Here is a 24517-nt window from a genome sequence, read left to right as displayed (position 1 = left end):
CATGATTCTCAAATTACCCACATGGTTAAAACCTTTCTGCAGTCTTTTTATGGACTTTGCCTTTAGGCCAAGTCTCCATGTCTATACTGTTTTAGGGTTTTAGATTTCAGTGCAAGACTCTGCATTTCTTGAGGCTAAATCTATTCTAATTAGATTAGCACATCTGTGTAAAGCACAGTGCAGCCACCTCTAAAGAGCCCCTCCCCCAACCACACATAGCCGGATTTTGTACAACTTCCTGATCAGTTTCAAGGACCCTAAAATTGGTAGCATTTATGTGATTGGGAAGAAAGTAGGAGCTGGAGACTTCTCCCAAGTAATGGGTAGGTTCTTCACCAGCTGCTCGTCCTTCCAGATTCTTCACCTTTTGAGCTTCCATTCTCTGTCTCCCTGGAGTAAAATGGAGGGCTCTCTGTGTGACAGGCTGTGTGTGCAGGCTGGTGAATCAGTAAGTAAATCACATGGTAGGACACACTGCTTACCAGCACACCAGCTAAGGCTTAGGTTTCCAACTATGGAAAGCACTGCTCCATCCCCCAGCCCCCGGGTCTTCTAACAGGCAGAGAAGCCTGTCAGTCAGCGTTTGTTAAGTGGCTATTGCTTGTCCAGCCAGTTTGATTCCTCAGCTCTCATTTTATACGTCAGAGTATGTTACTCTGTTTTGTCTAGAATACCACAAGGAAGTGTTACTCATACATCACTGAGTTGCAAGCGCTTCCTTGAAAGGCGTGGGACATTATTTGCTAAAATGAAAAAGGTGCACATTGAAGTCACATGCAGTAAGATCATAATTTGCTAAATATATTTGTAAGTGAAATAGGCATAAGCTGGAAAAAGGGTAAAACAGCACACAGAACTGTCAGCACTTAGGGACCATGGGTACTGCTTGCTCGTGTCACATGGTGCCAACCACCGAGAGCCATCTCTGTATGCACTCACTCTCTGGGTATTAGAGCTTATTTTCTCTTTTATCATTTCAAAGGACACACGAGAACAGTCATCCAGCTTTCTCAGAACAGCGGGAGGAAACCTTTCGTCCTTTACTGCATGTTTGTTATGGTGTGCTGTGTTGGGTCACTGGGAGCTTTCTCTGGGTACATCGCCTGACCACCCTGTGGGTTCTGTGTCTGCCTTGCATCCCAAGTAACTTGCCATACTCTCTGTGCTTGTTCTCTCAGGACAAAGCCACAGTGACTTTCCTGGGCCCTCTCATAGGCATTTTGCTTTTACTAGCTACCCCTTCCATAAAATGTAAATTGTAGTTTATGGCTGCACCAGACAAATATAACTCAGCCTTGGTTCATTATTACACACGCATTGTCACTCAGTTGTTTTCTTTTGATATTAAAGAAATTGGAATATTTTTGAGACCCTCCCCCTCCCCCTAAAATACCATGTCTCTATGAACCTTCTGACAGTGTCATCTGTCTTGGGGACTTAGCAGTGTGAGTTCTGTTGTGCCTCACTGTATCACATATTCAGAAAGTGTTTTGTGGTCTTGATTATATGAGTAGCTCTTCCTTCTTTTCCACTTTTCTCTCCTCTGTTTTGCTGTTTTGAGATAAGGCCTCGTGTAGCCCTGGCTGATATGAAATTCGTTGTGTAGCTCTTTGTGAACTTGCAGCTCTTCTCTCGCCTCTCTGCCTTTGGCGGATTGGGACCGTAGGCATGTGTCACCACACCTAGCCTTGCTTGTCCTTCCAGGTTATTGTTCTATGAAGATGACAGAGCTGCTATACCATTGGATGGTGCTAAGGGAATGTTAGAGCGTTACGTTGTATGGTTGGCTTTGGAAGGGCGTGGCAGTCCATCCTTTCCCTTTTCTTTATAGTACTTGCCGTTTCTTTTATCCTTTCTTTACTTATTTTTAATGCGAGGTTAAGCTGTTTTTGAATTTTGAATGAGGGACAGTGGAGTATTCATTCAGTGCTGATTTTGAAATAAAGTTCATCAAAGAGGATATCGTTTCCACACTGGGTCGTGTGTCAGGAGACTCTCTCTGTTCTTCCCGACTCTGCATTTGCAGGTGTTCTGAGAACTGCTAAAGGGTTGGTGGCTAGAATGGAGTACAGATCTGTGGCACTGAGAGCAGAGTAACTGGGGAAATTACAGAGGAGTGAGGGGAGGGTACAGAGATAGCAAAGGCTCACATGCCCAGGAGAGCAGAGAACATGTGTATAGACTTGATTCTTTACTCTTCAGACAGATGGGCAGCTCTGAAGTAGCGGTCCACAAGAAGCCAGAGAGGCATCCAGTGACCTGCACACCAGGAGTGGAGGAGAGAAGAAGTTAGATGTAGTTGATTCTATCAGAGTTGCTGTGCTCTAACCCAGGAAGAAATCTTTAGTATTCTGAAAACCAGGAAAATGGTTGACATTCCCCTTGTCCTCCCAGGCCAGGGCTGGGAGCAGTGAATGCACGTGATGCTGATGGCTGACGGGAAGGGCAAGCTTCCAGGAAGCCATTTTCTAGTAGACTCATGGGCTGTGAAGTGGTTGGTTCACATTTTAACTCTGGTCCACTCAAGGTTACCAGACAAATGGACACCTCACCTGTCACAGGCAAAGTATTGAAATCTCATTGAACATAACAAAATTCTCATTTTTGTTACCCCTACTTTGTCTCCATGGAATATGCTCCTTCAGAATGTGAGGAAGAGCAGCTGCACAGAGAACCAGTTCTCACTGAACTCTTGCAGACTTGTAACCAACATGTGTATTTTGGGGAGATGCCAGACTGTTCGACGAGTGAGGAGGACTGAGCTCAGTTGGGTGTGGGCCTTCCCATGTGCCTGAAAGGGCCAGAAGAACCAAGACTCCCACGATGCTGTCCTGACTTTGTCCAGAGTAGCCATCACAAATGCCTGTGTCCTGGTTACCTTTGTCAACTTGACATAGCCTAGAGTCATCTGAGAGGAGGCTTTCCCTAGGTCAGACTGGTCTGTGGGAGTATGTGTGGGGCATTGTTTTCTATTATTAATCAGTGCAGGAGGGCAGCACCACCCGATAAAAAAAGTCCCGGCTGATAAGAAAAGTTAGCTAGTTTTTCTCCTTGTTTTCTGCCATACTCTTTGGCTATGAATGTGTTCTTTTCTGACTTCTCTCAGTGATGGAGTGCTTGTTACCTGAGAGTTGGAAGCAGTCTCACTAGTTTGCTTTTGGTTGGGGTGGTGTCATAGCAACAGAAAGGAGACCAGGGCAGACTTAATTCTATTTGCTCTTTGTTGCTGTGACTAACCACTGACCGAACGCGCCTAGGAGAGGAAAGGGTTTATTTTATCTTATGTTTCTGGGTCACAGTCTATCATTGAAGGAAGCTGGCAGGATCCCAAGAGTTTGTTAAGTTGACAGTCAGAGCTAACCCCGTGGTCAGGTGCTTGGTTACATTTCCAAAGCCTAAGTTTATCTGCAGAATGGATTGCCCATGTCCAAAGATGTCTGTGAATTCGGTCAGTGCCTCTGTAGATGACGGCATCCAAAGGTTGAACACCATCTAAACTTTTCAGTTGTCTCCATCCTTACAGTGACCCTGTGTCACTGCTGAGTCTAGCCTGCCTGTGTCCGAGGTATCTGAGGTAGCTATCACAGCCCTTTGCATGGGCTTGTCGTGCATTCCCACTTAATACTGTCTCCATCTGTGAGCCTCCTCCTCCCTTTTAATGTAAAACTACGCTTCTATCAGCATAGACAAACTTGGTAAGTTATATTTGTATATTTAAGAATGTTCCGCATCATTGTGAGTGGTGGTATATACCTGTAATTTCAGCACTGCGGAACTGAAGCTGGAGTATTTATTATAGGGCCGATCTCTCTTCCTTCTTACGGTCCTCAAATTGCTGTGGTTTTTGTTCCCTGACTTGACTGAGCATTGACTGCTTCCTCCAAGTTCTTTTCATTTACCAGGGGCCCTGCCGTACTTTGTGTTGTACTTGAGTTTTGTCATATGATCCCAGATAATCTATAGATTTCCTTGTTGCTTCTTGTAAATGCTATATTTAAATGCGAGGCAATTACAGGGCAAAGTGCACACCACCCAGTGTTACCGTAAATTACCTTGGCAAATTTTGAATGCCAGGCAGAAAATATGCCTAGAAACGGAACTTGAGAACCCTCTGGTCATTAAGAAGCTTTCTAGATCAGTTGCATGTCTGATTCTACAGTTCTTTTAGAAAACATACCAAGTTGTCATCTGGCTTGCTCTTGTATAGACCTCACTGCCTTGCTAGAGGATTGTGCCATAATTTAGTTCAATATATAGGGGAGTGTATGTGTTTACCTTCTTGGTGTTAGTCTATATCAAACAAGTCTGATTCTTTGCTCATGGCAGGTCTTCAGATATTCAGAGCCATGACTGGAAATACAGTTATTTGACTCCTATAAAAGTTTGGTTTATATCTTCCTTTGTGTAGTTTATAATGTTAGTAGGTTCGAAATCTTGACTATGCAGCAGAGGCAGAATGGACTTTGGATATGGTGTATTATGGTCCTTTGTAAATCTGGGAATTTGGAAAGTGATCGTGAGTGCTAATTTGGGCAGCCTTAGATCAAGAAGCCTGGCTATCATATTGGCTTCTTCCTCAGGTGTTTGGTGAAGTCTCAACTGCTTGTACTGTTAATTTTAAAAGTACAAGCAGTTGGCCCGGGTGGGGTGGGGGGAGCAGAGATGTCAAAGCCCTGGGGCTCATTGGCCAGCCATTCTAGTTGAACCGTCAAGTGGCAGGTTCTATGAAAGACTCTTTCTCAAGAAATACGACAGTGAGTGATAGAGAAAGACACACTTAGGGTACACACATGTAAACACACAAAAGGAACTTTTAGAAAAATAGAATTAGAAGTCATATTGTGCTGGCATTCAGAAATAGACTGGTGTGGAGTAAGTGCCTTTGTATGTGGAGGAAAGAAGCTGTGTTCTTTATTTTAGCCTGACGTCCCCTCCTGCCCCTAGCCAGTTAGTTTCCATATCCACAAAACCAAATCCTGCACCAAGTCTCTGAGGCTTGGATCCTCATTAGAGTCAACCAGGGATATTTATACACTGCAGCGTATAACCCATTGCAGGCCTCCCAAATCAAACTCTTGACAGGGCCTAGGGACCTGTTGATAATGTAGATTGGGGATATTGTCTGCTTGGAGAACTACTAGCATGTTTTTACTGTCCAGTTCTGCACTTATAATTTTATATGCATTGTAGATAAATGCAAGTGCTGTAATAGCGGAGGCGCTTGTAACTCCTTATGCTTCACCCACTTCCTCCTGGGACTATGTTGTCTCTGCTGTAGACATGCGCACTTCTCACCCATCCCCTCCCTGGGCTCAGGCTCAGAAGGTCCAACCGGCAGAATCAGAGAACACTGGACTTACAGCAGAAGCTGGCCTGACGTGTGGCTCTGACAATCGGTGTAGAGGAACTGATTGCTTACCAGGTGATGGAAGAGGCAGGCACTTTATAAGCTCCGAAAACCCACCGATGTTAATGGTGTAACAAGCATGTGCCAGGGTTCTTTGAGTTCCTGCCTTGTTCTGTGGTGAGTGGTCAGCCAACAGAAAGCTTTGAGAAGGCATGCTTCTATTGTGTTGGGGGCAGGTGGTCTTCAGCAAGCCTACTTGAAGATGTAATCACACTTCATAGGGTTCCTGAGCATACAGAGATGCGTCCTGTATTTGATTTTGACCTATAAAGGAGTGTTAGCAGAACCCGTTGGGGAAGTGGAGGCTCTTTAATTAAAGACTAAAAAAAACTAACCAACCAAACAACCCCCCCCAAAACAAACAAACAAACAAACAAAACATCCACTGCATAATTGACCTTGCCAGTGTTCTTTCCTTTTCATAATTAGAATCTCAGTCTGCTGGTACAAGGGTGCGAGGGCCAGAGAGCTAGCTTGCCCTGTTTGTCATCTCAGATGCCTAAGGCTGCTGGCAGGTCTTCAGGCGGAAGACCCGTGTCACAGGGTAACACTCCTGGGTCTCAGGCTGGCAGGCAGGCCAGCTGGCCAGCCACCACTCTAGGGGCCACATTAGCCAGAATGGATCGTCTCGTCCCCCACCCCCCCGTGCAGCTTCCCACCCCTCCCACCCCAACCCCCATTATTTTGTGTCCTTAAGCTCAGCCCTGTCTTAGTCTGGCTGACTCTGCTGAGTAGTCTTCCTGGTATCTCTGCAGCCCTTTCTCCATGTTTCAGCTCACATTCGCTTTGGTTCGTGTGATTAATATGAAGCGCACTTTTGGGTTTCCTCGCCTGAGTACCTGATGGATTATGGGTTATGGGACCGAACTTGTATTTAAGGTCTACTCTCTGAGACTGTAACATTTGATCCTAGTAGTCTGTTGACTTCCCTGTAGAATGTCTTTTGTATGTGATTCTCCTTGGCTTTTACAAATGAAAGGAAGTCTTCTTAAAAAAACGTCAGCCCGATTGCAGTTTAGTACGGAGTTGCATCTTGAGAGTATGTTCCAAGGGTCACGGGATGGAGTCATGGGTCAGAGTTTCTTACACCTGAAGAGTTCTTGTAACTTGGATGCAAGAAAAAGGATTTTTTAAAATAACAAGCAATTGTTATAGCTAACACTATATGTCCATTTTCTCATAGGCAGCTACTGTTCTAGGTATGTTACCTGTATTCACTTATGTAGAGACAGACACCATGGCTGCTCATTTTCATTAGGGAGGTGAAGCTGCTTGCTTGAGTTCACACAGCCAGCCAGTTAGTTAGGGAACCCTAGAGACTTTGGATTCTGTAGTACACTCTGCTCTGCTCTTCACAGGAAATGGGTGTGGGCCTTTGGATGTGGCTCTGAGCCCCAGCAGGGCTTCACCTGTAACCCAACCCTGCCAGGTGCCCTCTCTGTGCTTCATTCTCTTCTTTTGTACGATCAAGCCTGGCTTGGGGCTGTTGTTAGCTTAAGTGCAGTTGTGTGTAGAAGCAGCCTTAGCTAATATCTGGTACTGTAGGATTGTTTCTCATTATTTTAGAGTTGCCTTTGAGAAAAATAAACAAACAGCAGTGTTGTGAAGTTTTTGGAATTAGAGTTTCAGAAGCACTCTTGTTAGTGATGCCTTTAAATTTTAAATTGCTTCAACTCCTACATATGATAGAGTCTTGCTTAACAGAAGTCTGGGGGCATCCTAAGCCCATAGTCTCAGGCTCTCGAATGTCTTCTCTACAGATTTCCAGAGGCAGAGGAGTGCGGATGTCATCTGACCCTAGTGGTCCTGATGACAGGCCCAGTGAGCCAGGACATAGTAGCTGTGCCTCCTTGTTTTGTACTCACTGAACTAGCTCGGGAGATTGCTCAGGGACCATACAGAGGACTGGTTACACCTGGACACCAGCTCTTTCGTGTGTCCTGGAGGTTCAGGTGCCAAAGATGTTCTCCCAAACTTCACACTAGAATTACGTCTGGGAATATCTTACAGCAGCACCCCCTTTACACATACGTGTGTTTCTGTATGCGTGGGCATACACTGTGAGTGTGGCTATGCCTGTGTGCAGAGGTCAGAGGATGATGTCTGGTGTCTCCCTTGACTGGCCTTCTTACATATCCAGGTATAGTCTGTCACTTGAACCCACAGCTCCCTGATTCAGTTAGTCTGGCTAACTAGCTTTCCATGGGGATCCCTCGAGTCTGCCTCTGAGTTCTGGGACTACTTGTGGACTGCCATGTCTACCAGGTATTTATATAGGTTGTTAGAGATCCAAACCATCTTTACACCCACACAACAGGCGCTTTACCAGCCGAGCCATCTCCCAAAGTCTTTTTGTCTCCCTTACATAAATAATCTTCCTCCTCTTCTTCCTTTTCCTCCTTTTCTTCCTCCTCTTCCTCCTCTTTCCCCTCTTCCTCCTCCTCTTCAGTTTTTTGAGACAGGGTTTCATCGATTTTCTTTTTGATTGCATGTCACAGAAGTTACTGACTCTGGGAACTTTTGAGGTGATGTGCTGAATTTGGCCCTTAGTAAATAATGTTTTAAGCAACTGTCTGGCCAGCAAATGCCAGGACACAGCCAGAACTAGCTCAAGAGTTAGTGACAGGGAAAGAACTCTAGCCCTCATTTATGGTAGTAGGGTAGCACACTGTGTGGCTTAAGGCCACTATGTTTGGTGTTTAGTTCTAAGGTTTAGTATTGGACAACTTCTACAGGGTTTTGCCTCTTACCCAGGTTGCTAGTAAACAGAAAAAAAAAAAAAAAACCCAAAAAACAAACAAATAAAACAGTTCACAGATTGTTAACAAGAACATCTTTTACCTGAATGGCTCCAGTGGGTGCCTGCTCTTTTCATGCAGAAAGCAGACAAAGGGCTTGAACACTTAGTCAGATGAAAGCGCGGGTCGGGTTGGGGTGGGTTAGTGGTTGCTCTTGGGCCTTAAACAGTGGGGCAATTCAAAGGGTTCTCACTTAGGCCTGCGTCCGTGGCTCTTCATCTGGATTAATGTTCGAATTTGATATTTTGTGAAGCCAAACTGTAGTGGTCATTGTGAGATCTGTTTGGGTTTAGCATTGTTGAGTTGCTATGGGATACCCTGAGCTTTTCCGTTCTGCTGTTTACTTCACTGTTTTGATCAGCCAGTAGGGAATAGTGTGGATTTGGTCAGTGTGAGAGATTTAAATATGCGAGCATTTATTTTGAAGATACGAGGCTGCACCTTCAGGAGCTACAGACACTTTGGAATGTAAGCCTATGTGGATAGAGAGAAACCCTTGTATTAAAATGATACAATTTAAATCTTGTAATTATAAAAACATATTATAGCTTATGTGTTTTCTGTCTAATGTTAGGGAACGTTCAAGAAGTTAAGCCCCCATCCATTATAAAATTTTTCAGTGATTATAATTAGATAGTTATATTTCTGAGTGTCTAAAATCTATTTAGAGCCTAACAGTCGGAATGCACAGCATTGCACAGTCAAACCAGTTTACATGTCTTGTTCTTGAACCAGCTGGGGTCCTGTGGGACTCTACAATATGTGTATCTGGTGACTTGGCTGGTTTTCAGTCTTTGCTGTATTCTGTTGCATAAAGATACCCTTCCTCTGGTTTGGAAAAGTACTGTGGCAAGATCCTGAAGCAGGCTTTCTAAAGTAAGTACAGTGATGTCATGGCTGCTGGTGCCAAGCTCAAGGGCTCCGTGGTTTAAGTTGCATCAAGTAAATCATGTTAGTTATTCCCATCCCCTTCAAGATTTCTTGATAAGGGTTTAAAAATTTGTTATTCTACAGCATTTTTGAGAGTATAAAATAAATTTCCATGTACTTATTCATTGAAAGTAGAAATCTATTTTTGCCTTGAAAGTGACTGGCTTTTAATCTGTGAGCTGAACTTAAGTTTTAAGGCACTCTGTCATTTGCAGTCTTCCAGTTCTTGCTTGTTTCCTAGAAAAGTCAAATCTGGTTTTGGGCGGTATCAATGTATTGTTTCACCCCTTAGCAGTAAGTGATGGAGCTTGGGAAACCCTGTAGACACAGGGTGAGTACTCATTATGGCACATGCCTTATTCCTAGTGCTCAGGATGGCAGAGGCAGACAGGTGTGTGTGAACCAGAAGTCAGTGTGGTGAACATAGTGAGGTCTGGGCTATCTAATGAGACTCTGTCAAGCAAGCAAAACCAAACAAAGGTCCCTCATAGACATGTCAGCTGCCACACTCCTGCCATCAAGATTCCTGCCACCGTGGACTGTGCTCTCAAACTGAAGTCCTGATGTTGCTTCTGTCACACATTTCTGCACAGCAATAAAGGAGACACGTTGGAAGAAAAGGTGTTTAAGCAAGGATCTAGGACATAACCAGACAGATGGGAGGCATGCTCTGGGTTTCCATGGTGACTCTACATCACATGAAGTTGACAGTCAAGATAAACCATTATGATGATACCCTTGTCAACATCATACCCAAGCACATCACCTTTGGGCCCTCACATCCTTTGTCCTCATAGACTCCTGGCTGTGAGATACAGTGTGAGATACATTCAGTCCAAGTTCAGAAGTCCCCACAGTGTTGAACAATCTCAACACAACTTTAAAAGTACAAAGTCTGAGCCTCTCAGGCTGACCTTGAACTCACAGAGTTCTCCCTGCCTCTGGCTCCTGAGTGCTGGGATTAAAGATATCGGCCACTATGACCAGCCTGAAGGTGTTCACCTAAGTGTGAGCTCCTTTCACCTAAAAACAGTTTACATGCTTCTAATTTACGTGGCACAGAATAAGCATTTCTGTTCCAAAAGAGAAAATTCAGGGCATAGCAGAGAAGGCTGGGAACAGAGCAAGACTGAAATCCAACAGAAAAATGCCAAAGCCTTCACTGCATGGCCAGCATCTGGGCTCATCGTGGAGTCTGGAAAATATCTAATAACATAACATAGTACATATGCATTCCGGGGTTGTCAGGAAACAAACTAAAATTATAGTCTAAAACTTATTTTGCTTAAAAGGTGTGACAGGAATACAGGGAAGAGACCAAAGGGTAAATCTGTTGAGAGAAAAATGAAGCCAAGTGATTGCAGACGACTCAGCTTCTCTACTCCTGTACTGATGCTTTGAGTCACAGAAACTCAGCAGTGTGTACAAAGTGTTGCTCTAGCCTTCACATTTTCTCTCTTTTGTTGGTATTTGTTTGTTTGCTTTCTTTTTTTTATTTTTTATTTTTGTTTGAGACAAGGGTCTTGCTTGGTAGCCCATTATGGCCTTGAATTGGGAATTCTGAAGTAAATCACTGTCTGTCCCCCCCCCCCCTTTATAATTTAAACAATGATAACATCAAGAAAAACAATGTAAAAGGTAACTATGTAAATAATTTACATGTAAAGGAAGGAAGCCAAGGCATTAGAGAGCTAGAGATGTGGGTGTCTCAAGTGTTTGCCTAGTGCACTGGAAGCCCTGCGCTAAGTCTCCTGAACCCCGTAGAACTGGGGGTGATGGCAAACACCCACACCCCCAGCACTTGGACTGGAGAAGAAGGCACAAGACTAGAAGTTCAGGGTCATACTCGGCTGCACAATCAGTTCAAGGCCATCATAGGCTAAAAGAGGAAAAATACAAAAGTCAAATATATTTAATCAAATTTACTGAACTCGACTGACACTTGTACATAGATAGGTGTTTAGGTACATTTTCGTTTATTGGACTGAACTGTTGAGGTTTCATATTGAGGCTGAATATAAAGGTAATGAACTAATTTGTTTGGTAAAAGAAATTTCAAGGCAGCATTCAAGCTGCGTGGCCGGGGTTGCTCACTGCTCTCAGGTAGGTCCACAGTGAAACAAAGGGGTAAAGCGGAGGACGGTAGATTCGGATGGGAGAGTGCAGGACACAAAACATGTGGATCCATCAAGGAGATCAGAGCCATTAAAGGGACATCTCCAGTCCTGCACTGGAAAAGATGATTGCGGAGGGTAAGACTTACGAGACACAGGCTTCATTTTGTTAGACCAAACTCAATCAAAAGACAGTGCCTGAGCTAGGATGTGTGCTGAATGGCTGGTTCCCAGTTCCTCAACTGTAACTGCCTAGCAAAATACACCCCCAGCAACCCAAGGTCAGCTCAGAGAAACTGATACAACAGTGGAGGGGGTGGCCCCATCTCAAGCAGGTGGCAGAAGGTGGTAGTATAATGGTGGTGTGTGCATTAGGTCTGAAGGGATTCATGGTCTGAAGGGGTCATGGGGCAAGTGTCTAAGTTTCAGAGAGCTCCTGAGGCCACCCACTAAGTGGCAAGGTGTGTGTCCCTGTAAAGGGACTCCCCTGGGAGGCTACTGAATGAAGCCATGAAGGCAAAGCCAACTTAGGCTTATCTCATCTGAAGCTCATCTGAGATTTTAGGGCTAAGGAAAGAAATGAGTGAATGGTTATTTCTTTGTTGCATGAAGGCTTCCTGTGCAGCTAAAACACAAACCTATTAAATATTACATTGTAGAGTATTAATTTGCCTTCTGAGCAAATAAATTGACAAGCAAATTATCTTTCCAATTATAGAAGAAATAGTTTTTGGAAGGGATGGAGACCTCAGTATGCTGGAGTTCCCCAAACCATGTGACATGCCCAGGAGCGAGCCACAGACTTAGAGTGGCATCAGCCCTAGGGAGAAATTGAAAGGCACAGGACAGTATACTTAAGTCGGCAAAGCCCGTTTGAATGGCTAGTGACCAGTTTTAATCGATAGTATTTTCTTAGTTGATCTTTCCTGGACCACCCTGACCTGCCTAGCCCCTGTCACCCTGTCGTTTCTCTTGTGGCACCACCAGTCTGGTCTTTCCATGCCAGGTTCCCAGTAAAGTAATACTGTCCTAATGTCTTCTGGTTTTAATTAAGAGTTTCTTCTGTTCAAGTGATTGCAAATGCTGCTGTCAGTTTTGTCTACTTCTCCGATGAAGCTCGAAGAACAGAGCATCCCTGGCTTTGTGATTTTCAAAGTGATTTATCCCTGAGCCTTTTCAACAATGGTGGGGGAACCTTGGGCAGTTACATCTTTATTAAAGATCATTAATGGGGAAAGAGTAATAGGGCATGAAAGTGCCATGAGAATATTTCAGTATGCCAGCAAATGAGAAGATAAAATAATCAACGGGGATCAAATACTGAAAAATTGGAGACCTACTTAGAGCAAAATAAATGCAGCCCCTTTGTTATAAATGTCCAAGTGCACACCTGCTAGCACTCAGTGGGGAGCGGATTTGTCTGTTTAAAATTGGCTCATCTGAGATTTTAGGACTATGGAAAGAAATGAGTGAATGGTTATTTCTTTGTTGTACAAAGGCTTTCTGTGCAGCTGAAACACAAACCTATTAAATATTACATTGTAGAGTATTAATCTGCCTTCTGAGCAAATAAATTGGCAAGGAAATTGTTTTTCCAATTATAGAAGAACTAGTTTTTGGAAGGGATGGAGCTTTTTGTCTCATTTCATATTTATTAGCCATATTAACTATTCCCTATTCTTGAGTATGTGGATATGAGTTTTCCATTTTGTGAGTCAGTATTCCAAATTCTTTTTCTGTTATAAATCGGTAGTTTGTAATTGACTAAATCTCTGGGATACAAAATAGTACTATGATCTGTGAATATGGTGTAGAACAATTAAGTAAATCTAATTGTGTCTATCACCTCAAATATCTATCACCACATTTTAAAAATTGTGTGAGTTTGTCTGCTGGTACCAGTTGTCTACACGGATGCTTGAAGAGAGTGTTCAGTGACTGTCACTCTCTGCCTGTTCTCTTTTCTCTGAACCTGAGGTTGGCATTGTCTTGGCTAGGCTGGAAGGCAGTAACCACAGCAGCCCTCCTACCTCTGCCCTCCTCAGAGTGAGGGCTTGCTGGGTAGGCTGGGATCTCTGGAGCAAGCCATCTTGCCAGCTCCTAGTAAAGTTTGGTCCTGAGTGTTTGCTAAAACCCTTTCAAAAATCAAATTCAGGATATGAGAACAGTTGTTTTTTTTTTTTTTTCCTCTTTAAATTCCCATCTTAGCTCAACTGGTTCTTCTACTATTTTGTCTTGTCTGTTGTAAATTTTTTGTTTATTATGAAACTCAGCTACTTTCTTTTTTAATTTCTGTTAGAAAAGTTACCACTCTGTGATTAGCTACAGAATCTTGTAGTGTTCTCTACCCAGTTTTAATACAGTTCTCCTGTAGTGGATCTGGACTTTCCACCTTAGTTTACTGTGAACTCTCTGGTTAGCAGAATTTCCTCCGATTCTTTTAAAAACATGTTTTCTGTTATCCTGTCCTTGTATTGGAAGAGACTATTTTCTAATCTTCTGGATTAGGTTCTTTTCATGACATACACATGCCCCTGAGGCACACACACACACACACACACACACACACACACACGGTGTGAGCACACACACACCTGAGACATACACAAGTGCCTGTCACACACACACACACACACACACACACACACACACACACACACACACACGTTTAAACCCCTGAGGAGTGTTCAGAGGGAGGATGAAGACTAGCAAGACAGGAGGCTTCAATTCATCCTCCTTCCCCTGGTCCCACCATTCACCCTGCTCATCTGTCTTCTGTCAGCTCATCTGGAGCTCTTCTACTTTTCCCAAGGCCTTTGTCCTAGTCTCTTAAGACACAGCGGGGCTCTTAGGCCTAGACCTTAAAATCCCTCACATTGTATTGGTCAAGGCAAGTCACAATCTCTTTCTTTTTATGGTCTCCTTTCTATTTTCATAGAAAAAAATATATGCATATATACACACATAAATGCATATGAATACATTTGTACATATACACACATACTTAAATCAGTCCATCTGTGAGAGAAAACATGTATCAGTCTTTGAGTCTGGCTTATTTCACTTAGTGTGCTGATCTCTAGTTCTGTCCACCCTCCTGCAAATGTTTGCCTTTGTAGCAGAATAAAATTCCATTTTGTGTGTGTGTGTGTGTGTGTGTGTGTGTGTGTGTGTGTGTGTGGCAGTAGGGTTCTGTGTCCAAGCTCTGGTGGGCAACTAAGTTAAAATAGTTTGTATTGGGGGTGGGGGGGGTCTCTGGGGCAGACCTGACTAGAGGGGTGGGAGTACCCACACCTGGCACTGTGCTTTTTATTTGACAACCTGTGGCTTCTAGGGTGAGTGAGCATAATAATCCCCTGTGTTGGGTAATTCTAACTAAACACTTTTATATTTATATATTTTACATATAAAATATACATAAGATGCTTATAAAATACTAGAGTTCCAGATGGCTTTTCCACATATCCCTGTGGTTAGTTATCCCTTCTCCAACCCCCTCTCTGCCGTGTATGTATTGAAAACTGTCTATTCTCTTAGTCCATTTACTGATAGGATGACCTTTGATGGTTATCGTTGCACTTCTTTATGTATCCTAGAGGTTAATTCCCTGTACTCCCTGTGGTTGGAAGACGTTTTCACATCCTGCAGACTATCTCTTACATTGGTGGTGGTTCTCTTTGCTTGTACAGAGCTTTTTAATTTCATGGATTCTCTTGGGATCATTTTTTGTTCTTTTGGGGTCCTTCCAGAAAAACCTTTGTCAGTGGCTTTGAAGTGTTTTAGGTAGGTTTTCCTCTGTCATTTCTAAAGTTTCAGGTCTTACATTACGGTCTTTGATCCATTTCTGATTGGTGGTTTTTAGTTTTTTGTTTGTTTTATTTATTTTGTTTTGTTTTGGGGCTAGGATGGGAGAGATGGACTCAGTCTCCCTTTTCTATTCATGGGAAGCCATTTACCCACCACCCTTGTTAAAGAGGCTGGCTTTCCTTCAGTATATGTTTGTCCAGCGTTAGGTGTCTGGCTGTAGCTGTGGCTTACATAGAACATACCCTATTCTAGTTCTTGACTTAGTGCCAAACATACACATTTTGTCCCCATAGCACTAGTACACGTTGATATCGGGTGTGCAATGCTTCAACACCTCTTCCCCTTCCTGGATAATGTATACCTCCAGGTAAATTCTAGGAAGTTTTTTCTTAGTTCTGGAAGAGTGTTATTGGAATTTTGTTAAGGATTGTGTTGCAGCTGCAGCTCACTCTTGCTAAGATAGCTGTGGTGGTCTCTGTCTTGTAGTGGTTGTTTTCCTCAGTGTCTCCGAGTTCTTGTTGTAGAGTAGAGATCTTTTACCTCCTTTGTTAGACTTAGTTTGTTTTCTTTTGAAGCTATTTGTAAATGAGACTGTTTCTCTCCTAATTTCCTTCTCTTCAATTTCATTTATTGGTATATAGAAAGGCTGCTGGGCTTTGTGTGTTGGTTTTGAATCCTGACACTTTCCCGAAGATGTCTAGGGTTTTCTGGTGGAGTATTGGGGTTTTCCATGTCTGTCTCCGTCCCCTTGTTCTCTCTTGTCTTCCCTCTAAGTCTCCAGTGTTCTGTCGGATAAGATTGGAGACAGTGGGCAGCTCAGTCTTTTTCATGATTTCGTAGGAAATGCTTTGGTTTACACTATGTGTATAAGTATCTGTATAAGTATTGATCAAAAAGCCAGTCTAACTTGTTGAGGACAGGGAAAGGAATTCGATTCACGTTATAGTAAACACAAGAAGGCAAGCAATTTAGGTTAGGGATTAGAGTAACACCTCCAACATGGTGATATGTGTCATTGTAGTTAGCCACAGCTGTGCAGAAGCTTTTGGCATCCGTGACACTGTTGTGCTTCATGAGAGCCCATGCCAACCCTTCTCTACCTTATTGAGGAATTTCGGCACCTTGGGTTGATGGTTGGCCATATAGTAACATGAAAGGATGCAGCCCTTTCTCAGATGCAGAAAAGAAGTATTAATAGTACCGAGAGGGCAGAAGACCTTGTCAGATGGAGAATGGAAACAAGATTTTGTTTAGTTGAATGAAAGGCTCAGTATCTGCTAAAAACAATAGTGGCTGTGAGAAGCCTGGTACCCTGTAACAACCTAGGGCAATTGGGGTTTCTCTGAATATAATTGTACAGAATGTGGTCTAAGTGGGTCAGTGAGCTGTAATCAAACATGTAGATTTGAAGAATAGTGTATCAGTGTGTTCTGTCACATGATTATTCAGTGCTCAGGCACCCTGCCAGAAGAGCTACACAAATTGTTCTTCATGTGCCCTGGCTGATCTCAGAAGCAAGGCAGAAGGGCTTATAGCTTATGAAGTCTTTTCTCTGACTGTGTGAGGAAGCTGAGAATTTATGATGTGATATAGTTTGAATGACACCTCCTGAATTGTGTGAGAAAGCAGGTGATTTAGAACATTTGAACAGCATGATTAGAGTTTGGGAAAGGACTGAGGAGTTACTGAGGGCACATTTTGAGATCATGGCATCCTGCATTTTTGCAACTAGTCTGTGCCTTCCCGTGCTGACTAAAAGCAGTGTTTAGGGCAGGCTGTAGGTGAGGATGCTTTCAACCCGTGGAACAAAACCCTAAATGTATTTGCTTGTTATGACTCTCTTAGATGTGGGGATTTGTAGGCTGTCATTCTTATTACTTACTGTAGACCCAAGTACCTGATTTACTTGATTTCTTGTGTTATATATGACTGAGTGCTGGATGCATGGAATCGGCGATGGCTTTTGTACTTTTGCTGTTACGCCTTTCTTGGAAAACAAAGTAAGCTTTTCATGCTTGAGTAAACACATTGATGTATTATGAAACTGTCAGACTCTTTGAACAATTGGCACCAGCTCCGTTATTCAAATATGTGACTCCTTTCAATGGCTTTTGTGTTTGCTAATGCTTTAGTACAACTGGTATAAAGAGATTGCCATCCCTTAAGATAAATCTCAACTGATGGTTAAAGAAATCTCAAGGGTTAGTCTCCATTGATCTTGTTTTTCATTATCATATACGTCCAATTAGTGAAACAATTTGTACAGATTCACAGTTCATTTAAATAATCTGTAATTTTTTATGTTAAAACCAGTAGTTCATGCAGTACTCCTGTCATCTGATCTAATGTGATCTACTTCCATCCTACCCAATATTCTCTGTATTCTCTGGGGCGTAGTCAGCATGGCTTTTTACAGAGAACCTGAAACTTGGTTTTCTTTTAGAATTTTGTTTGCGTTGTAAATTCTTTTCAGGTTCTATTGTGTTTGTAATAGTTATTTTTATTATTTGCATAATACTGAATTATTTAACAACTGGATAGGCTGCTACTTTATTCATATTGTGCTTCCTGGTTTTAATTTTAACATCATAATGCAAGGATGTCGTTGTGCATTTTGCTTGCTTTTGTTGTTTTTAGCTATAGTATGCAGAGAGGTGCAAAGAACTATATCAATAGACTTGAAAATATCTTGTCTTTTGTGTGTTACCCGCACACTTTTTAAAAGTCAGTGCCTCTTTGGGTCACTATATAAATATTACTTCTTTTCTTCTTTTAATAAAAAAAAGAGAGAAGATTACTATATAGTAGTATTTTACAATCAACATTTGGAGCCTCCTCTCATCCTAATACAGACTTTCTCCTTTGTAAATTCATTTTCTAGTTTTGAAAATGTAGTATATGTGATTGTTTACCAATTCTAGTCACCTGGGAACCATGGCAGTGAAGAACAGGGGCCCCTTGCCTTTCACGTCTCTGTCCCTGGGCCTTTGAGAACTTTCTGCTCTATGCTGTTTGTATAGGTATGGTTCTATAGGCTTCCATATGGCCAATGGTTTGTTTGTTCATTTTTTCAGCTGGATTATGTGTGATTTTGTCATTCTCTATAGATGTCCCTTATTGGAAGTTGATGATTCAGCACTCAGTTTCTTGCCTTTGTGACACTGACATAACAGTTTAATAAATGTAGATGGACTAATATCATTGTGACTCTTATGTATTCCTCCTAGCCAAATCTTACATTTATGTTACGGTTTTCTCTTCCTGTGATATACATTTCCTGGAATTAACTCATCCCCATTTGCTTGTTTTGCTCTCCCCATTTCTGCTTCTGATTTATCACTAAACATTTGGAGACTTGCAGCTTTCTTCTTTGTAGTTCCTATCACATCAGAGAATCCTTGAGATAGTTTTTATTCACGTTTTCAAAATTTCTATCTGGGAGCCTACATATATATGGCTTCCGTGTAGACTGGTTGTTTCTCAGGGCTTGTAGTTCAGGGGCATTTGGAAATCTTCTTGATTTCGTTCTGAGGATTTCTTTTGTCTTTCCGAGCTTTGTTGATTCTGTATCCCAAATATCGTATCATTTTTTAAGATTTACATCCATATTTTGGGGAAAGTGTGGGAAAGCACATTTTCCACATGTGACTGGTTGGGAATAACGCGTTGTGTTTTATAAGGCAATGTGTCCTTGACTTTCAGTTTTGTGTTGAGTTGACTCTTGTTTGTCTTTTCCCATTTATTTCACTTATCTTTGGGAGATTAAAACTTCAGTCAGTTTGCAATATTCCTTAATTGTGCTTTTTTTTCATTCTGTTTTAGTTATTTTGTGTTACGGTGATAAGAACAATTGAGAGAAACGAGGGGAGTAAAGATTTATTTTGGTTTATTTATGAGACAGATTTAGGGAATGTGAGTACAAGGTGGGGCCTGTTCCCTCATAGAAAGGGAGGTGAAGCCTGAATCTGGGCTACAACAGTCAAGTTACACTTTTCCAACTGGGTTGTGCTGTCCTGACACTATGCCCTTGGGCACCTGGAGTCGTGTTGTGCAGTTTCACGTGGTTGAACTCCATGTTCTCGCTTGGATCATTTCCTGTGGAGCTGTTTAGCTCTCCTGTCCCACCCTCCCCATCATTTTGCTATCTCTTGAGTTTTACCAAACTTCTTCTAAGGGAGTTTATTAATTTTATTTACTTCTCTTAGAGTCTGTTGTGGAGGCTACACCATTTTAAAATTTCTAAATGTTTAATTCGAATATTTCTTGATTTGGTAACATACAGCTTCAGCTTGATTCACACACCCACTCATTACTATATGTTTTAGCCGATGAAGTTTTCATTGGTTCTTTGTATTGCTTCGTGTGTGTGTGTGTGTGTGTGTGTGTGTGTGTGTGTACGCACGTGCATGCACTGTCCTTTATATGCATGCATACACACTTGGCATCTTGTATATTGTAGGCTTTTACTCAGATTTCTAGAGAGTCTGGACTCTGCTTAAGTTAGAGATCCAGGTCCTGGGACTGTGGGTGAGATGAACATGTGTAGACACCATGTGCTGCTGGTGGGCATGTCATGCCACCTCCTTTCTATGATGATTGGTATCTCCGGCTCTGTGCCCATGCCTGGGGTCTTGTTGCCCCCAGACAAGTGGGTAAGCTCTCACTGATAGTCTGTGACTTTTTTTTTTTTTTAAAGTAGGGTTGCCTTATTCTTGTCCTTAAAAACCCCTGAGCTTTCTGTTAGCTTTTTTGCCTGGCTGTGAAGGACAGAAAAGAAATGACAAGGATTTAGTATTTTCTTAAAGATAAATTTTCAGTCAATTTTCTGTTGTTTAGAGGTACTTGACCTAATTTCTTTATGTCTGCTTACAGCACAGTCCCATTTTTTTTTTAAAAAAAAACAAACTTTATTATTATTTTTCCAAATTTTGACTTTAAGAATTTGTTGCATAATTATCTAGTTCCCCTTTGCTTTGTATGTTAGTAGTCTTCATAGACTTATTGCATATCTTTATATCTGTGTTCATTGTTGTATAAATTTTAGTACATCATTGAAGGGTGTAGGAGAAAGACTACATATTCAGTCTGCCTTTGTCATGGGGAGCTGGTGCAGACTTTTAACTCTTGGTCAAAATACTTTATTTTTTTTAACTTGCTGCACACAATGTGATATATTACATCTATAACCAGTAGAATTAATGTATTATATTTTATGGAAACAGTTTTAATTAAAATTTTTGTAAAATATATTATTCTGTTTACATGTTTAATATCCATAGCTTTAATAGTTTTGAGAAGTAGATGTGGCAATCTGTTCTCTTGAAGTAGCTTGTTCATTATTTAATATTTTTATTTTTAAATACTTAGCAGATAGATAGGAATTCATAAAAATTGTATGCCCTGAGAGGTACTTTGCATATAAAGATATTTATATTTTATATTTGTATATGAAGATACTTCATATGAGCAGTTTACCACTCGAATCAAGAATCTGATATTGGCACAGTCTTCGTTAGTCTTAAGATGTAAACTGAAATGTTCTGTTAGTTTAAAGAGCCATGCAAATATGTATGAAACCCATGTAAAACCATTTTCTTTTTCAGCAATTTTTCCAGCTAGTCAAACTACGAAAGCTTGGCCTCAGTGATAATGAAATTCAGCGGCTCCCTCCAGAAATAGCAAACTTCATGCAGCTGGTTGAACTCGACGTGTCTCGGAATGGTAAGACGGCATCCATCCCGCTTAGACTGTCTTTGTGTCTTTTTTGATGTTGGGAGTAACAATGAGTGTGTAAAGGTTATTAGAGGTGCTTTTCTAGCTATGGAAATGCTACGTATACTTTTTTTGTGTATGGAAATTAATGAGGCTTAAATTTTATGGTTTTGAGACAAGGTCTTACTTTGTAGCTCAGGATGCCCTTGAACTTGCAATTCTCCTGCCTCAGTCCCCTAAGTACGCGGATCCCAGCCATGTCTCACTATGATTGGCTAATAACACTTTAAGTAGTTGATCAGCTTCTAATGTTTACCAACACTGTTTTTGTAGCTTTTAAAAGTAGCTTCAGTCTTTACGCCTCGAGTCGGCTGTGACTTACCGTGCTCAGTTTGGTTTGGTTTGTGAGACGAAGTCTTAGTATGTAACTCTGTCAGGCCTGTTACTCATCGTGAAGCCCAGCTGGCCTTGAACCTGTGACAGTCTGTTGCATCAGCTTCCTGAGTACTAGGGTTATGGGTGACCATGACCAGCACTGGCACCTTTTACTGAACCAGGCATGAGAGCTTCTGGTCAGTGTTTGGATGCCGTGTAGAGAAGCCATGCCCCAGAGAAAGGTTGATCTCTCCTGATTAGAGTGCAGAGTGCCCTACCCTAGCTGACTTAGGTACTGTGAGCTCTCTTCTGCTTTTTTAATCAGGGGTTGTAGTTCAGTCTCTGTCTTTCAGACACTGTAGGCCCAAGAACCGTATTTGGAAGTGGATCATTGTTAGCAGTGAAGAAGTATCCCTCCTCTTGTTTAAACACCTCTTACATGGCTCTCTCACATTCCATCCTGTAAGTTGGGAGTTGCCTTTCGGCTGTGCTGTTTCATTGACATAGGGTCTTTTATCCTTGATGAAAACTATTTCTTACTTTGAAAGTACTGGGGAGAAAACGTCTTGTTTTAAACTAGCTTGTGCATCACAGAACAAAAGATAGCTCCATCCAGTAAAGTGGGTTTTACATTTAGGCTGGGAGCAGAGCAGACATTCCAACAGCTATAGTTGATACCACTTGGGGTTCATAGTCCCCCATCTTACTGCTTATGTTCTAGCTGCTGTGTCCTTCCCTCTCCACTAGCCCACTCTCTTGGGACCACCTTGTGGTATTCCCCAACCCGCAAGTTTTATGGCCCAAGTCTATGTGTCTATGCACTTTTCTGCTTCTGTCCCTGATGTGGTATCCATTTATCAGTGACTCCTTGCTAAGGAAAGAGTGGTTCTCCAAGCTTACCTTTTTAACCAACCTTCCAATATAAGCTACAAGATGGCTCTCCTGGGAGATGAGAGCAAGTCACATGAAGCAGATTTTTTCTACACTGGAGTTGAGAGGGGGGCGTGGCCTGGCTAGAAGTGCATCCAGGAAGTGCCTATAAGATAGAAATGACTTCTTGTCTTAGCAGTAACCTGAGTTACAAAAAAAAAAAAAAAAAAAAAAAAAAAAAAAAGTTATAAAGCTGCCTGTTAATTTTCCACAGAAGCAGTAACCAACTCGAAACTGAAATCACAAAGTCTGAGGAAATAAAACACATCTTTTAAGTTGAAGTTAGAAAGGAGAAATTAATAAGAGCCAGGAAGTAGGTGAAGAAGAAGGTTCTGTGTTAGCTGTGATGGGAAGCCCTGGGAGGTTGGTAGTGGCTCGATGCTTCCTGGCCCCACAGTTCTCAGGTCAGCACTTGTGGCTAGGAGGGAGAGCTACATGCCTCTTCCACGTGCTTGTTTTTAACCTCCAGCATATTGACAAACGAAGCTAAGTATGCCTGGAGTCTGTGACAGGGCATACCATTTCCTGCCCTGGGGTACCCACTTTGAACCTCTGAGATTTCAAATCTGAGCCATGCCTTCTGCAGGTGTTGGGGGCCTTATGAAGGACCCAGCATTTTTTTTTTCAAGTTCCCTGAGGCTGTTTGATAAATGCTTAGGGCCTTAAACTGTCCTGGAAGAGCCTTGCTTTCATTATCCAGCTTGCTAGAGAATCTGGGAATTTGGGGTGGGGGATTCTGGTTCATGGGATAGGGGCAGGAACTACCCTGCAGGTTGGAAGAATGCTGCACGGAGCATGGGTGGGTTCAGGAAAAAGTCCTGCCAGAGTGACAGAGCAGAACAAGGCCACTGCTGTTACAACTGACAGCAGCAGGGTCTCAGGCCATTTCCAGATGGGCAGGTCTCAATGTGCTTCCTTTCCCTTTTCCTTTTATTTACAATTATTTTTTGGCAGATAAAATGACATCAATATAAATTCCCAAGGCAACCGAGTAGATAAATAGAGGTCACAAAGCCTGCAGCCTGTTAGAGGCCGTGTGAGAACCTGCTCTGTACGCTTTGGGACACTGCGGATCTGGGGCCGTTGTCTGAGGCCTGTCTAGTCTCTGCTTTTCTGTTGCACTAATTGGAGCCGCCTGCTGCAGACAGAAGCTGATTGTCTTAGTTCCCTGCCCACTAGGCTGGCTGCTTCTTGATAAGGCTTTTTCAATGGAATGACAGTTCTGTGTTTCTAAAAAGCAGTGCTTTGACCATGAAGGAAGAAGGCAAGGTTTCGGTTCCAGACCACACAGCCATTGGATTACTGCGTGTTGAACTTGAATGTGCAGTGACAACCTGACAGTTTTACTAAATTGAGGATTGTGAAGTAGTAGGTCTGAAGTGTCCTCGAGGCTTGTGCCTTGGTTCCCAGGGCTGCTGACCCTCCCAGGGGTTACTGACCCTGCCAGGGGCTGCTAACCCTCCCAGGGGCTTCTGATCATGCCAGGGGGGTGCTGACCCTGCCAGGGGCTTGCTAATCCTCCCAATCCTCCCAGGGGCTGCTGATCCTGCTGGTCTGCCAAACAGACAGTAGCAATGTTTTATGTCGCTCCCCACTCATCCAGCAAGGAAGATGTGAACAACCGGATCCTTCTCAACAACCTTTATTGCAGAAGCGCTCTTTTAGTTTTCAGGAGGAGACCTTGAATGCCCAGGGCGAGCTGAGCTGCTTATATACCCTCAGCCCTGGGGGGGGGGGGTGGGGGGAATAGGAGCCCGATTGGGATTGGTCAGAACTGCAGTGCCTCATTAGCATACCACATTAGCATACTACACCCAGGAGGGGGTGATTGGTCAGGATTATGATACTCCATTAGCATACCCTGCTCGATTGTGGTGCCTCATTAGCATACCCCCGTTTGGGAGGGGTTGGCACCAAACTGAGTTGACGTGCAGTGCACTATTTACTAGTAGCCGATACCAGAGGCTAAGGTTGGCGCCATCTTGATCGGCCGAGTTAGGTCGGTGGCCTACAGTTTTAGAAGTCAGCACTCAGACTAGCTACAGGTTCCTTCAGGAGTCTTACCTGACTGTGAGCCTAGCTTCTCCCGGCCTCAGACAGCCCTGCACCTCTGCTTGTAAGATGGGTAATCCTCAAGACACTCCTGGTTCGGGACTATACGCTGGAGCTGACTTAAGCCCACAGATGGGTAATCAATCCTCAAGACACTCCTAGTTCAGGACGATATGCTGGAGCTGACTTAAGCCTGCATTTACTTGGACTCTCTTTTCTTGCTTAAATGAAAGATAAGAGAGAAGTTTTGTGTTTCTAAGAAAGTCTGTAACTAAGATTTTTTTTTCCAAAGGATTATGAGGTGAGGTGCTAGGCTGTGAGGCTTGCCCCCTCCCCTTTTTGTCGGGGATCTGAAGTAGAGGCTACTCCCAGGATTACTGGCTGAGGACCTT

General features: G+C 42.7%; 1 protein-coding gene across 2 annotated transcripts in view; it reads left to right on the top strand.

The window, feature by feature from the left end:
• Window positions 1–24517, top strand: part of Lrrc1 (leucine rich repeat containing 1) — a 113772-nt gene that overhangs the window by 22219 nt on the left and 67036 nt on the right. For both annotated transcript variants that reach the window (XM_034509192.2, XM_076937919.1), the window contains exon 2: window positions 20660–20777. In XM_034509192.2, the coding sequence (XP_034365083.1) occupies window positions 20660–20777 (118 nt within the window). The remainder of the gene's footprint in view (window positions 1–20659; window positions 20778–24517) is intronic.

Source organism: Arvicanthis niloticus, chromosome 7 (genome assembly GCF_011762505.2).
Source record: "Arvicanthis niloticus isolate mArvNil1 chromosome 7, mArvNil1.pat.X, whole genome shotgun sequence".
NCBI lineage: Eukaryota > Metazoa > Chordata > Mammalia > Rodentia > Muridae > Arvicanthis > Arvicanthis niloticus.
The sequence above is the reverse complement of the archived record's forward strand: the minus strand, read 5'-3'. Positions and strand labels throughout refer to the sequence as shown.